General features: G+C 36.3%; 1 protein-coding gene and 2 long non-coding RNA genes across 5 annotated transcripts; 2 read left to right on the forward strand and 1 right to left on the reverse strand.

Annotated features, from left to right (window-relative positions):
• Nucleotides 1-1,310: 1,310 nt before the first annotated feature.
• On the forward strand, nucleotides 1,311-11,923 carry LOC147763570 (uncharacterized). 3 transcript variants are annotated; one of them, XR_015332701.1, is made up of 5 exons: nucleotides 1,311-2,033; nucleotides 9,826-9,983; nucleotides 10,686-10,696; nucleotides 11,278-11,518; nucleotides 11,828-11,923. It is a non-coding gene; the product is annotated as an uncharacterized LOC147763570 (long non-coding RNA). The 3 variants fall into 3 exon arrangements; XR_015332700.1 differs by having other exon boundaries at nucleotides 1,316-2,033; nucleotides 9,823-9,983; nucleotides 10,686-10,773; XR_015332699.1 differs by having other exon boundaries at nucleotides 1,321-2,033; nucleotides 10,686-10,773.
• LOC106163723 (uncharacterized) lies at nucleotides 3,876-7,130 on the reverse strand. Its single transcript, XM_013541391.3, has 2 exons — nucleotides 5,644-7,130; nucleotides 3,876-3,994 (listed from the first exon to the last, which is right to left on the reverse strand). The coding sequence occupies exon 1, from the start codon at nucleotides 7,128-7,130 to the stop codon at nucleotides 5,655-5,657; it is 1,476 nt and encodes a 491-aa protein (XP_013396845.2). The 3' UTR covers nucleotides 3,876-3,994; nucleotides 5,644-5,654.
• A 219-nt stretch (nucleotides 11,924-12,142) lies between the features above and the next one.
• On the forward strand, nucleotides 12,143-14,059 carry LOC147763571 (uncharacterized). The gene is made up of 4 exons (XR_015333211.1): nucleotides 12,143-12,374; nucleotides 12,890-12,977; nucleotides 13,405-13,645; nucleotides 13,955-14,059. It is a non-coding gene; the product is annotated as an uncharacterized LOC147763571 (long non-coding RNA).
• Nucleotides 14,060-14,668: the final 609 nt, after the last annotated feature.

Consider the following 14,668-nt stretch of genomic DNA (forward strand, 5'->3'; position numbering starts at 1 on the left):
TTTTTGGCCAAAATGAAGAGTTATTATGACTTAGACCCCATTTCCAGAGATTAGATCGATCTACTTTAGATCGACCTAACCCCCTGGGGGTTTACGCTAAATAGCTGTCAGCCGAGCGGACACGAAAGTTAATTACCCCCTTACAGCTTGTAGTAGGCGGGACGGACATTTAAGCCGGATTATCTGACAGTAATCTAGTGAGACTCCCCACGGGGATAGATCGATCTAAAAGCTCTGGGAATACAGCCTTAAAGCATGTTATTGAGCAATATGACCTGTAAACAGTGCAATTTTCAACTCTCTTGGAAAGATGCAATAGTTGTGCTCCCTTCTGGTGTGAGCAGATATTTGGTGTTGCAATGCCATTCTTCAAATGCTTTGTAAAAGTACTAATGTACAGTGCAAAACCCATCAAACACAACAAGGATTTTTGATGAAAATACAAATAAGACTTTTTTATGTTTGGGAAATGAATAGAAGATAAATTGTACTTTATTCCATGTTACGCCTTTATCCAAATTTACCCAATCATTAACAAGAGACTTTAGTTTGTAAATTACATAACAGAAATTATTCAGCTCCTAATTCATTAGATTGTCTTGAGTAACAAAATTAAGTTAATATATTCAATAATGAAGAGAAGAGTAGCCTATCCTTTAATCTTTTTTTTAAATGTCGTCCCAGCCAAATGACTAAATCCTGTGTTCAAATTTTAGCAAATTCTTTAGAATACCTCATTTATAAAAGAAAATTATACATGTGTCGGCAAAAAAATCAAGTTTTCGGGGTTAATATATCAGCATTTGTATAGGCCCTATTTCATTTCAAAGAGAAGGTATAGATGGTCTTTATTTTCTACTTCGTGAAATTAATCTAAACACAGATAAACCACTACGAGTAACAATGTGCATGAAAGTAATTAGAAATTTGTAGGATCCGCGGCGGACCCCCCCCCCCCCCCTTCAATTAATACTGGATTCGCCCCTGATTGTACATCGGGCAATGGACATTAAACAATACCGGTAGGCCTACTGTCCGCAAATATTGAAATAAAAAAGGGGATGTAAAAATAACTTCTTTTCCTTTTTTAAATAATGAACAATGCTTATAAAATGAAATACTTTTCAACCAAAATATTATCAATTCATATTTGAACTAAAAATCAAAAGATCTGGGCCGAAATAGCTGGAACGTAGCGTTGCTGGTATGCGCTTGATGTGCCCCGATTCTCCTCCGATTCAGTGTGGTAGTTGTGACAGATATGTTGATTGCGTTTTCTCGGCGGGGTTTTTTTTTTTTTTTTTTTCACTAAGAGTCTTGTTCATTCGGATCGGAATGCTATTTTCAAGTATTTCGCACGTTATGGAATATATTTAGGGATATTAACGACGTAAGTAAATTCGGTACTTTTGTAGTATACCCCCCCACCCTGTAACTTCCTGAAACTTTCATTTTTCAAACATTTTTTTACTTTGTCTTTTTCACCTATGTCAAAGCTGTTGAAATAAAATGTTTTTGTAATTACCTGTGGTCTTTTTATTAGTTTTAATCACGTTTAATCCACCCCATTGAAATACAATGTGAAAATTTACAATGTATCTGCAGTCAATAACTTGCAGCGTTTTCGTTGGCTAACTCTAACTTATTTTATGTGATTGATACATTGTATACTTGGACTTCCTCTGTGAAATTATTATGAGCTACTTGTTCACATAAAATTACCTTAGAGTTAGCCAACGAAAACGCGGCAAGTTATTGACTGCGGGTGTAAATTGAAGATTCTAACATTGTATTTCAATGGGCTGGATTAAACGTGATTAAAACTAATGAAAAGTCCACAGGTAATTACAAAAGCATTTTATTTCAACAGCTTTGACATAGATGAACAAGAAAATGTAAAAAACTGTTTGAAAAGTGAAAGTTACCTAGCATATGCAAAGATTCAGTGAAGATTCTTTGGGATGGGAAAAAGCGGAATACATGTAGTTTTTCAAGTTAACACAATCGAAGAGGAGTTCATTTTAGTTTATTGAGTAAGTATAAAGACTATTTGCTTCCCTTCTGATAAATGCTGTAAGGCTTCTGGTTTGTGATAACAAACAAATCTTATCTACATTCGTGTCTTTCATTCTGTTTCTACAAAATCATTGATCTAATCAACACAAAACGGTGTTCAGTCATCCAAGTTTTCCTAATTGCTTAAGTGACTCCTATATACAGTGATTGCTGTACACAAGACTGCGTGATGAGCATAATGCAGTTGCTGTTATTTCCTGTATGAGCTATGTGTGTTTGTGTGTGTGTGTGTGTGTGTAATAAAAACTGCATGTACATGTATGTTACATGTAAATCAAAATTCATTGGCATCAGCATGGAGCATCACATATCTATTGAATTAACCTGTTCAGTATTAATTTAAAGATTAAACGAGACTTACCTGTAAGTTGAAGTTTGATTGGAATTTAACTCTCATCTGGATCATTTGAGGGATTATACGAGATATGCGTGCGCCTGCGTGGTACTCAATCTTTAAAGTTGAGTGTTCACGGCAACAAAGGAAGAAGGGTGGGTGTTAACTGAAAATAAGGGTGGGCGTATAATCCCTCAAATGATCCAGATGAGAGTTAAATTCCAATCAAACTTCAACTTACAGGTAAGTCTCGTTTAATCTTTAAATTTAACTCTCATCTGATCATTCGGGATTCTACGAGATTTCAAAGCTGTCGTGAACACGAACAAAGAACTGTTGAAACAAGTTTTTTTTTTTTTAATGCAACTCAAACAATATTCTCATGAATCATAATCACAGTTTTTCAAGCACTGAAAAAGCAAAACTAGTATTCTGTGATACTGTTGGTTTGTTATAAAACCTAGAAAAGGTATTGTTGTTACTCCAACCAGCTGTACGTAAAATGGTACTGAGTGGAATATTGGCAGCAAAAGCTTTACTAGTAGAAGCTGCACGTGTGCTATGTGCTTTAAACACACTTGTATCCACTCCAGCCTTTAACATGACTGTCTTTATCCATCTAGCAATCGTATCCTTTTTTATAGGATTAAAAGGTCTGTTGTAACTAAGAAAAAGTTGTGAAACACCACTACTTCTATATTTGCTAGTTCTAATTAAATATTCATGTAACACATTCAACACACAGAGTCTGCTGTTCTCTGGGAAACCAGGTAAGTTTATGATTGGCTGATCTTTTGTTGGCCTAGACTGTTTAACTAATGCATCAATTAAAAAAGCCACTCCTGTGTCAGTTTTTAACACTGTTTTAAGGTTCATGAGATGAATTGATTGACATCTTTGTCCTGATATCAGTGCCACCAGCATAACTAGTTTGAGTGTTAGATCTTTGTCTGAAAGTTCTGAAACTGGTGATAATTTCTCTAGGTATGCTAATACAATATTTGTATCCCATGTGGTTTGGTATCTGGGAAAAGAAGGTCTGCTGTGAAATACACCTTTGATGAAATGCTTGATGAGCTGGTTAGATCCAAGTGTTGAGGAATCTTTCAGTTGCACAAAAGCTGATAAAGCAGATCTTGCAGTGCAAATGGCACTGTAATTAAGACCAGCTTCAAACAGTTCAGTGAGAAATCCTAATATTTGTGGCACACTTGGCTGAAAGGGATCATAATTGAGTTTAGTGCAGTAATTAATCCATTTTTTGATGTAGGTGTTGTACTGTTTTCGTGTGCCAGTCCGCCAAGATTGCATAATAATGTCTTGAGTTTTGCCTGAAATACCCTTTTCTTGTAAGCTTTTCCCGATAACAAACATGCCATCAGCCTCATCTTGTCTGACAGTGGGTGCACCTCCCCTTTTTTGTGCGGAAGGCTCAGGATTTTGTGTGTTGGCGGCAACAGCACTGGTTCTCTGTAGAGCATCTGAAGGAGGACTGGGAACCATGGCTGTGTGGCCCACAGTGGAGCTATCAGCAAGATGTCGGCCTGGTCTGTCTGCAGCTTCTGAAGGACCTGATTCAGCATACTGAAAGGAAGAAATGCATAGTTTAAGTTTACAGACCAAGACTGCTGAAAAGCATCTATTGCAAGTGCATGGGGGTCTGGTTTCCAGGCATAATAAAGTTCTGTCTTATGATTCAACCTGGAGGCAAACAGGTCAACAGAAGGTCTCCCAAGGAATGCAGCTAAATGCTCAAAAATAGAGGGGGATAAAGACCATTCTGTCCTATCATTAAAATATCTGCTATGTTTGTCTGCCACAACATTAAGGACACCTGGGATGTGAGTTGCTGAGAGCCAAATGTTGTGTTTAATTGCCCACTTCCAGATAGAAAGGGTGATCTCATTACATTCACTAGAATGGGTGCCTCCCATATTTCTTATGTATGCAACAGCAGTAGTATTATCCATTTGTAACTGTACATGTTTTCCACAAATGTCCTTTTGAAAAGACCGTAACCCAAGCTGGGCCGCCCTAAGTTCCAAAAAATTGATATGTTTAGTCATTTCACATTTCTGCCATCTACCCCCTGTTGTGGACTCTTGTAACACTGCACCCCATCCCATTTTTGATGCATCTGTCTGAATAATACAGTCAGGATTGGGGAGTCTTAGATTTTTGGCCAAGTTGATGTTATCTATCCACCATACTATGTCTGTGATTGCCTTGTTACTAAAAATCATATGTGCATCAAAATTACCCCTGTTTTTCTTAAGGGCTAGAATTTTATCCATTTCCAGGGACCTGTAGTGTAGTTCCCCATATTGTACCCCAGGTAAAGCTGAAACTAGGGAACCTATCAACTGTGCACCTTGCCTAATTGTGCATTTAGGCTTTTTCATTCTGTCCATTAATTTTGAAACAATGTTAGCCCTTCTCTCTGAAGTGAGCATAACTGTCATTGACCTAGAGTTCAAGGTAAAGCCCAAGTGGTCCATAATTTGAACAGGAACTAGTGTGGACTTTTGTTCATGAATAACAAAACCCAATTTCGATAGTAATTGCACAGTTTCTCTAACATTCTCCTCACAAGCTTCCTTAGTTTCACCTTGTAAATATAGGTCATCCAAGTAAATGCTGGAAATGTATGCTTTTGACCTTAATTGTGCCAAAACTGGTTTAAGAAGCTTAGTCCAGATTCTGGGTGCAGAGGCTAGTCCATTTGGAAGTGCAACATATGAAAAAAGACTGCCTTTCCATCTAAATTTAAGGTATTTCTGAAATTCTGGAGCTACAGGGACAGAGTAGTAAGCATGCTTCAGATCCAGTGAAGCTAAGTAACAATTTGGAGTCATAAGATTTAGACAAGTTTGCACCGTGTCCATTTTAAAATGATGGTATTTTATACAAGAGTTCAATTTTCTCAAGTTAAGAATCATCCTATGGGTGCCATCCTTTTTTGGCCTGAGAAAAATGGGAGAAACAAACTGTCCTGGTTCCTCATTAGAGGATATGATGACACCTTTGTCAAGCAATTTTTTAATTTCTGAATCCACAATAAGCTGTTCTGCTGAACTAAAGTTTAAGCTGTTAGGCTCAAAATTTTGTACAGGTTGTTCTGTAAAGTCTAACTTGACCCCTACAACATAAGAGAGTATCACTGGATCTGAAGTCAACTTCTGCCATTCAAGAAGAGACTGTTTTATATTACCAGCAACAAAAGGTTGACTTACATGAGAATTTCCTAATACTCTTTCTTCTGGAACTTTTTCCCTGTCCAGTTTTTCCTGTTGTTCTGTTGACTTCTCTGGTTCTTCCCTCCTAAAAAAGAACCAGCTTTTTTGTTGTCATAGCGAGCTGTTGCCCTTGTAGGAAATACCCTGGGTTTGGAGAAGATATTTGTGGGTCTAGGGCGTGCTATTTTCTTCTGAACCTTGTTAGAGATTTTTAGGCCTTCTTCAATATCCTTCATATTTGCATCCAAATTGTCACCAAACAGCTCCTTGGTGACAGGATTCTGTGGGGAAGCCAAAGCTTTGTATTTCTCATTAATGTCTGGTTTGGCGAGTTCTCTGCGAAACATAGAAATGTCATGTACAACTGCAGCAAGGATGCTGAATCCGTCTGTCATCTTTGCTAGCAATGTTTCAGGAGAAGGCACATCTCCTTCTCCTTCAAGGTGTTTAGAACAAGCATCAGCTATCTCCAGGAAGGGTGTAAGTCCATGGAATATGTTGGTTTGCCAGTTTTGCATTATCTTGTCATTATATTTGGTTAAAGGTCTCAGTGTTCCCCACAGTCTCTGGTTACATTTGATCTGAGTCATGTAGGTACAGTTCTCAGGTGGGTGATAAAGTTTCACCATATCCTCCAGAACTTCCTCAGGCATACCCTTGTACAAAACAGTGTTCATGATTTTAGCAACATCATCATGAACTTTCGGGCCTCTAACTTCATCATTAGTCACTGCAGCCAAAATGTTTTTCAAACATTGTAAGCCCTGAGGCTGACTGACCTGAGTTTCTGAGGGTTTTTCCTTAGCAGGACTGTCACTGCTATCACTGTCAGCATTACTATCATCATTGGCAGGAGTAGAACGAAAGTAAGATTCCTCAAGCAGGGATTCCTCATCATCTGACAAAATACCATCCTGGTCGCTATTTATACTAGCATCGTACGCACGTTTAAGTTCCGATACGACAGGAGTAAGAGACGCTAGCATCTGTTGAATATTACACAATTGCTCCTTCATGTCGTTCATATCTTTTTGTACCTCACGAGAGCTCACTGAATGGTCACTGAATGACTTGGAGTAGTTTCCATGCGAGCGTGAGCTCCGGCTACTTCTAGGACCATGGGCGCTGCCATCATGTGTAGCCGACTTGTTAGATTTGTTGTTCGGGTCGTCACGTGACTCCGAATCTGCTTCGTGTACGGAGATTTCCGAAGGAATCGCATCCTTGGAATTTAGTTTTTTTCCATGGGAGCCTGCACCATCCGTGAAGCTGACGTCCTTTGTCAGCTTTGCTCTTTTGCTATAAGCAGAGCTCGGGGTTCTTAGTCTTTTACCCCTATTACCACTAGATTTGGTTTTGGTAGTCGATTTTTCTGAGCCAGCATCCTTTGCTGAAGCCCGCTCTGCGCCACTCTGGCTTGCCTCAGCCTGAGCAATAATAGCGCCAACTAAGTCGCTTTGCAGTCCGGTCTGAGCCGACGACATGCTAAAAAACCAGCGTCAATTAGTACAAAAGATTGTCTGTCAAGCAATCTCTCACAAAAGAGTATGACCAGTCTTTAAAAAACCACGTAAATTATAAAAAATCGATGAATAATCGAGTGCACGTGTGAGCACGAAGACAAGCGAACGCAGAATTGAGTACCACGCAGGCGCACGCATATCTCGTAGAATCCCGAATGATCAGATGAGAGTTAAATTAATAAGCAAACTTCTTGTTGATGGATGACAGCTGGCAAGGTTTTTATCGTGCAACTTTCTCATCATTTTGGCAACTGTACACCTTCACACATTTTCTTTTTTTTTTATTTTGGTTTAACTTAGTCTAGCCTTTCAATTTATTAGTCACATATTGCCTTTCATAAACCAGAAAGAATACCAGTTCATAGTATTTTGCAATCCTTTACAAATTACACCAACATTACGGATAATGTTCTGATACATATGTTTTGAAGCAAAGATAACTGAGGCATGTGTTTTAAAGCCATTCTCACTTCAATATTTTGTCAACTGTCTCAAACTTTGATACTTAGATCACAGCACTATAGTTTGCCCCTAACGTGAGTAGTTCTTAGAAACACTAAATGCTACTATGGACCAATAGTGAAATAGTTGTATGTCACTTTCCTGGTATAAATAATTAAATTGGAATTAACAGTTAAATTCTAACTAAATATAACATTTCCTTATAGGTCGCAAGTTTATGCTAGCTTGGGCATGATGAGTAGGTATTAACTCGATCATTGGCTGGTTTGATAAAGGTTATTGTTTTAAGTCTTTTGCTTTGGGTATTATATTTTTAGATTATTCTCTCTAGTTTTGGATTACTCAAACTTGGTTTTTCAAGGAAAGCACCCACATCTGTATATGTATCTATAAAACATCCCTCAGTATTGTGTGCACTTATAAGCATGTATTGGTACCAAAAAAGGGAAGAATAATAGTGATTTTTGGTAAGGCCTATATATCTCCTGAGTGCCCAAATAAGTGTGATAGCCTTCTTATACTTGTAGCTTTTTGTGTGTTATTATTCCTTATATAACCTCACTCTTACAGTACCAAGGATGGGTGTAGGGGAGAAAAAAAGCTTACTAAATAATATCTATATAATGGTAATTAACACAAATATCAGTACATTGTATATCATTATGGATCCGGAGGCAAGGGATGTGACAATTTATTTCAAAAGTCATGAATGCATGGTCAAGGGTCATTGATAATATAATGGGTCAAAGGTCACAGGAGGTGATTTTGGTGGATTTTTCATAAATTAAAACCAAATTGTTTTAAAAATCATTGTTTGAGTAAGAATTGGTGAATGATTTGTAAAAATGGTGTAGTTTAATGCTAATTGATAACACTTAGAGCCTCAGCTGTCTTAATTTAGAAAACTATGTAAAAGAATGTGAACCTTACGATCCAAAGGTACCCTCTCTGAAAGTGAGGGTAGGGGAGAGAAAATGCTTGCCATATCAATATGATTAAAGATACATCAATACATTATGCAGGTAAGGGATGGGACAATAATTTTCATGAGGCATGAGTGCTTGACAATAATCCAAGGTTTATTGATAATGGGCCAAGTGTCACAAGAGGTCATATTTTATGGATTTTTCATGAAGTAAAATCAAAATCTTTTGCAAAAAACATTGATTGACAAAGAAATTGAAATTTGGTGAATGATTTGTCAACATGGTAATATATTATTCTTATGCTTATGAACAAAATTTGGAGCCTCATTAGTCTTATTTTAAAGAACCATGCGAACTAATAAAATGTGAACCTAACATTCAAAGTATGGGTTCTTTGAAAGTGGGGATAGGAGAGAGAAAAGGGTCACTTAGAACCCACCCAGTTTTATATATATGTTTAAAGTGATAAGGATTAATGTGAACTGATGGGTGGGAGGTGGAGGTGTGCTGAGCGAAAATATTTCACAGACTTTCAAATCGCTATATAAACAAAATTTCATTTAAACTTTCTGATGCCTGTGTACTGTCTGTCTTGACAGTGTATTGTCAGAGACATCTAATAATTCACAGGCAATTTCGGTAACTTCACGTAATAACTTTTTACTGTAGTCTGCATCTCCTTATAATACGTTATGTAAAGTCTAAAGAGGCAGAGTAGGCTTGTTTCCTATTCTGATTAAGAAGCCATTGAATAGGAAGTTCATGAAGACATGGCTTGGGTTTGATACTAAAGAGTGTGATTCTCCACATATCGTCAGAATGTAGTCAACAAGCCTACTCTACAAAGTCGTAGTCTCAGCACAGGTCAGTGCAACAATAATATTGTTATACTGGTGTTCTCATCAATCCCTTTTTGACCATCACCACTATATTAAGTAGCTGTGTAACTATAATTTTGTAAAAGCACTTAGAATCCACTGAGTTTTATATATATCTTCAAATTGACAAGGGTGATATGAACTCGTAGGGGTTGGGATGGGTTGGAGCTGAGAAAAAATTCTGACAAAATTTCCTGCATACATTCTGATGCCTGTGCACTGCCTGTTGTGACACAGTTAGTGTCTGTATATATTTCGATCACTATATGTTCTTGTTTTGTCTCTTTATGTTTATTTATTTATTTATTTTTACCGCTGTGATATGTCTGTGTTGCAACTACTGTATGTCTGCATATATTCGTTATTGACGATGTTCTCTGATTTAAGCAGATGAAGGTATGTCCCCTGGATTATCATCACACTGCAGACATCTATTTTATAAACTCATCATCATCAGCAAGAAGGTGTATCTCCTTGAATATCATCAGTCTGAGGACAGCTAAACTCGTCATCACATCAAGATCTACAGCATTGCAGCCTCACCACAGGTCAGTGCAAAAATGATATTGCTATACTTTGTTGTTCTCTTCAATCCAGTTTTGACCCTCACCACTTTATATAGTTCCTGGGAAATTATCAATTTGTAAAGGGGTCACTTAGGGACCATTCCCACAGATATTTGGATTGATCTATCTCCCTGGGGAGTCTGACTAAATTGCTATCAATTTAACAAGCTTTAATGTCTCATGCTTAGTAAAGCTGTAAGGCGGTACTTGTCTTTACCCCCCTACCTGATTCGATAGGCGTGACAGACAATTAAGCTGATTAAGATGATAGCAATGTAGTATAACTCCCTGGGGGTTTAAGGTTAGACCAATCCAGATGGATTGATCTAGGCATGGGAACCCAAAAATTAATTATTCTGGAAATGTTATAAATTCTTTGCATTCCTGAAAGAATGGCAATTTTCTATCTTGATGAATGGTGATAGTTTTCAATTCCTCGTGATTGGTGAATAACCTGAATTTATCTTCGTGATTGGTGATTGACCTGTTTTAATTCTTCATGATTGGTGATTAAGGGGGGGGGGGGTATTCCCTACCCTCATTACTGTGTATGTCTGTTTTGTTGCTGCACTGTATGTGTTTATCTAAATAAATAATATATTTTGATCACTGTGTTATATCTGTGTTGTAACTACTGTATGTGTCTGCATATATTTATATTAATGATATGTTTTCTGGTTTCAGCGCAGATGAAGGTATGTTTCTGGATTATCCTCTCACTCCACCTCCTCTGATCACTATTAAGAACTAAAACGTAGCAGCTTCAGCACAGGTTGGTGCAACAATGGTATTACTATACTGGTGATTTTCTTCAGTCCCCCTTTTGAACACCACCAAAATATATATATATATATATATATATATATATATATATATATATATATATATATATATATATATATATATATAGTATCTGGAATATCATCATTTTGTAAAAGGGTCACGTAGATCCCACTTTGTTTAATATATGTTCAGAGTGAAAAGGGTTAATGTGAACTCAAAGATGGAATTAGGGGGGTGCTGGGCAAAAATCTCTGTCAGTTTTTTCAAATCTTTACATTAACAAATTTTCATTGTTACATTCTAATGCCAGTGCACTAGCTGTCTGTTGTGACACAGTATGTGTATGTATATATTCTGATAACTGTGTATGTCTGTTTTGTTGCTGCAGTGTATGTTTATCATAAAATAATAATATATTTTGATCACTGGGTTATATATTTGTTGTAACTACTGTATGTGTCTGCATATATTCATTATTAATGATATGTTTCAGGCCCGTAGCCAGCAATTTCAAAAGGAGGATTCTTTTTTGAAAAAGTGGCCCTTTTCAGATAAAAACGTCATGTACCTAGATCAAATTTTACCCAGAGTGGACCTTTTCCCAGCAAAAGGGGCAGTTCTTTCGAACCCCACGAACACCCCTGGCTACCGGCCTGTTTTCTGATTTCAGCACAGATCAAGGTAAAACTGATCTGATCACCTTCCAGAACTACAACATGGCAGCTTCAGCACAGGTCAGTGCAACAATGATATAACTATACTGCTGATTCTCTTCAGTCCCCCTTTTAACACCACCACTATATATGTAGTATCTGGAATATTATCATTTTGTAAAAGTGTCACATAGATCCCACTCACTTAAACCCCATTCCCAGAGATTAGATCGATCTACTTTAGATCACTGTGTATGTCTGTTTTGTTGCTGCAGTGTCTGTGTTTATCATAAAATAATAATATATTTTGATCACTGTGTTATATCTGTGTTGTTACTACTGTATGTGTCTGCATATATTCATTATTAATGATATGTTTTCTGATTTCAGCCCAGACAAAGTTATGTTTCTGGATTATCATCTCACTGAGGACAGCTAAACTCATCTGATCACTACCAAGAACTAAAATGTGGCAGCTTAAGTACAGGTCAGTGTAATAATGATTTTTACTATACTGGTGATTCTCTTTAGTACCCCTTTTGAACACCATTTACTTTAATATATGTTCAGAGTGAAAAGGGTTAATGTGAACTTGGGGGGAGGGGCTGAGCAAAAATCTGTCAGTTTTTCAGATTGACAAAATATAATATATACGTTTTGATGCCTGTGCACTGTATGTGTTTGTCTTATATTCTGATCAATGTGTATGGCTGTTTTATCGCTATATGCATTTATCATAATATAATAATATATTTTGATCACTGTGTGATATCTGTGTTGTAACTAATGTATGTGTCTCCATATATTCTTTATTTATGATATGTTTTCTTATTTTAACACAGATGAAGGTGTGTTCTCTGGATTATCATCTCACTGAGGACAGCTGAACTCATGTGATCACTATCAAGAACTACAACATATGGCAGTTTCAGCACAGGTCAGTGCAACAATGATATTACTATACTGGTGATTCTCTTCAGTCCCCCTTTTGAACTCCATCATCACTATATATATATATATATATATATATATATATATATATATATATATATATATATATATATATATATATATATATATATAGTATCTGGAATATTATCATTTTGTAAAAGTGTCACTTAGATCCTACTTAGTTTTATATATGTTAATTCAAAGTGAAAAGGGTTAATGTGAACTCATACATGGAATGAGGGGGGTGCTGGTGAAAAATCTCTGTCAGTCTTTTTAAGTCTTTATATTAACAAATTTTCATTGTTACATTCTAATGTCAGTGCACTAACTGTCTGTTGTGACACAGTATGTGTATGTATATATTCTGATAACTGTGTATGTCTGTTTTGTTGCTGCAGTGTCTGTGTTTATCATAAAATAATAATATATTTTGATTACTGTGTTGTTACTACTGTATGTGTCTGCATATATTTATATTAATGATATGTTTTCTGGTTTCAGCGCAGATGAAGGTATGTTTCTGGATTATCCTCTTACTCCACCTCCTCTGATCACTATTAAGAACTAAAACGTAGCAGCTTCAGCACAGGTTGGTGCAACAATGGTATTACTATACTGGTGATTTTCTTCAGTCCCCCTTTTGAACACCACCAAAATATATATATATATATGTAAAAGGGTCACGTAGATCCCACTTTGTTTAATATATGTTCAGAGTGAAAAGGGTTAATGTGAACTCAAAGATGGAATTAGGGGGGTGCTGGGCAAAAATCTCTGTCAGTTTTTTCAAATCTTTACATTAACAAATTTTCATTGTTACATTCTAATGCCAGTGCACTAGCTGTCTGTTGTGACACAGTATGTGTATGTATATATTCTGATAACTGTGTATGTCTGTTTTGTTGCTGCAGTGTATGTTTATCATAAAATAATAATATATTTTGATCACTGGGTTATATATTTGTTGTAACTACTGTATGTGTCTGCATATATTCATTATTAATGATATGTTTCAGGCCCGTAGCCAGCAATTTCAAAAGGAGGATTCTTTTTTGAAAAAGTGGCCCTTTTCAGATAAAAACGTCATGTACCTAGATCAAATTTTACCCAGAGTGGACCTTTTCCCAGCAAAAGGGGCAGTTCTTTCGAACCCCACGAACACCCCTGGCTACCGGCCTGTTTTCTGATTTCAGCACAGATCAAGGTAAAACTGATCTGATCACCTTCCAGAACTACAACATGGCAGCTTCAGCACAGGTCAGTGCAACAATGATATAACTATACTGCTGATTCTCTTCAGTCCCCCTTTTAACACCACCACTATATATGTAGTATCTGGAATATTATCATTTTGTAAAAGCGTCACATAGATCCCACTCACTTAAACCCCATTCCCAGAGATTAGATCGATCTACTTTAGATCACTGTGTATGTCTGTTTTGTTGCTGCAGTGTCTGTGTTTATCATAATATAATAATATATTTTGATCACTGTGTGATACCTGTGTTGTAACTAATGCATGTGTCTCCATATATTCTTTATTTATGATATGTTTTCTGATTTTAGCACAGATGAAGGTGTGTTTTCTGGATTATCATCTCACTGAGGACAGCTGAACTCATGTGATCACTATCAAGAACTACAACATATGGCAGTTTCAGCACAGGTCAGTGCAACAATGATATTACTATACTGGTGATTCTCTTCAGTCCCCCTTTTGAACACCATCACTATATATATATATATATATATATATATATATATATATATATATATATATATATATATATATATATATATATATATATATATATATATATTATCTGGAATATTATCATTTTGTAAAAGTGTCACTTACATCCCACTTAGTTTTATATATGTTCAAAGTGAAAAGGGTTAATGTGAACACATACATGGAATGAAGGGGGTGCTGGTGAAAAATCTCTGTCAGTCTTTTTAAGTCTTTATATAAACAAATTTTCATTGTTACATTCTAATGCCAGTGCACTTACTGTCTGTTGTGACACAGTATGCGTATGTATATATTCTGATAACTGTGTATGTCTGTTTTGTTGCTGCAGTGTCTGTGTTTATCATAAAATAATAATATATTTTGATCACTGTGTTATATCTGTGTTGTTACTACTGTATGTGTCTGCATATATTCATTATTAATGAATATATGCAGACACATATATTCATTATTAATGATATGATTTCTGATTTCAGCCTAGACAAAGTTATGTTTCTGGATTATCATCTCACTGAGGACAGCTAATT

The sequence above is a fragment of the Lingula anatina genome, chromosome 2 (genome assembly GCF_051362555.1).
Source record: "Lingula anatina isolate TDL-2025a chromosome 2, LinAna3.0, whole genome shotgun sequence".
Lineage (NCBI taxonomy): Eukaryota > Metazoa > Brachiopoda > Lingulata > Lingulida > Lingulidae > Lingula > Lingula anatina.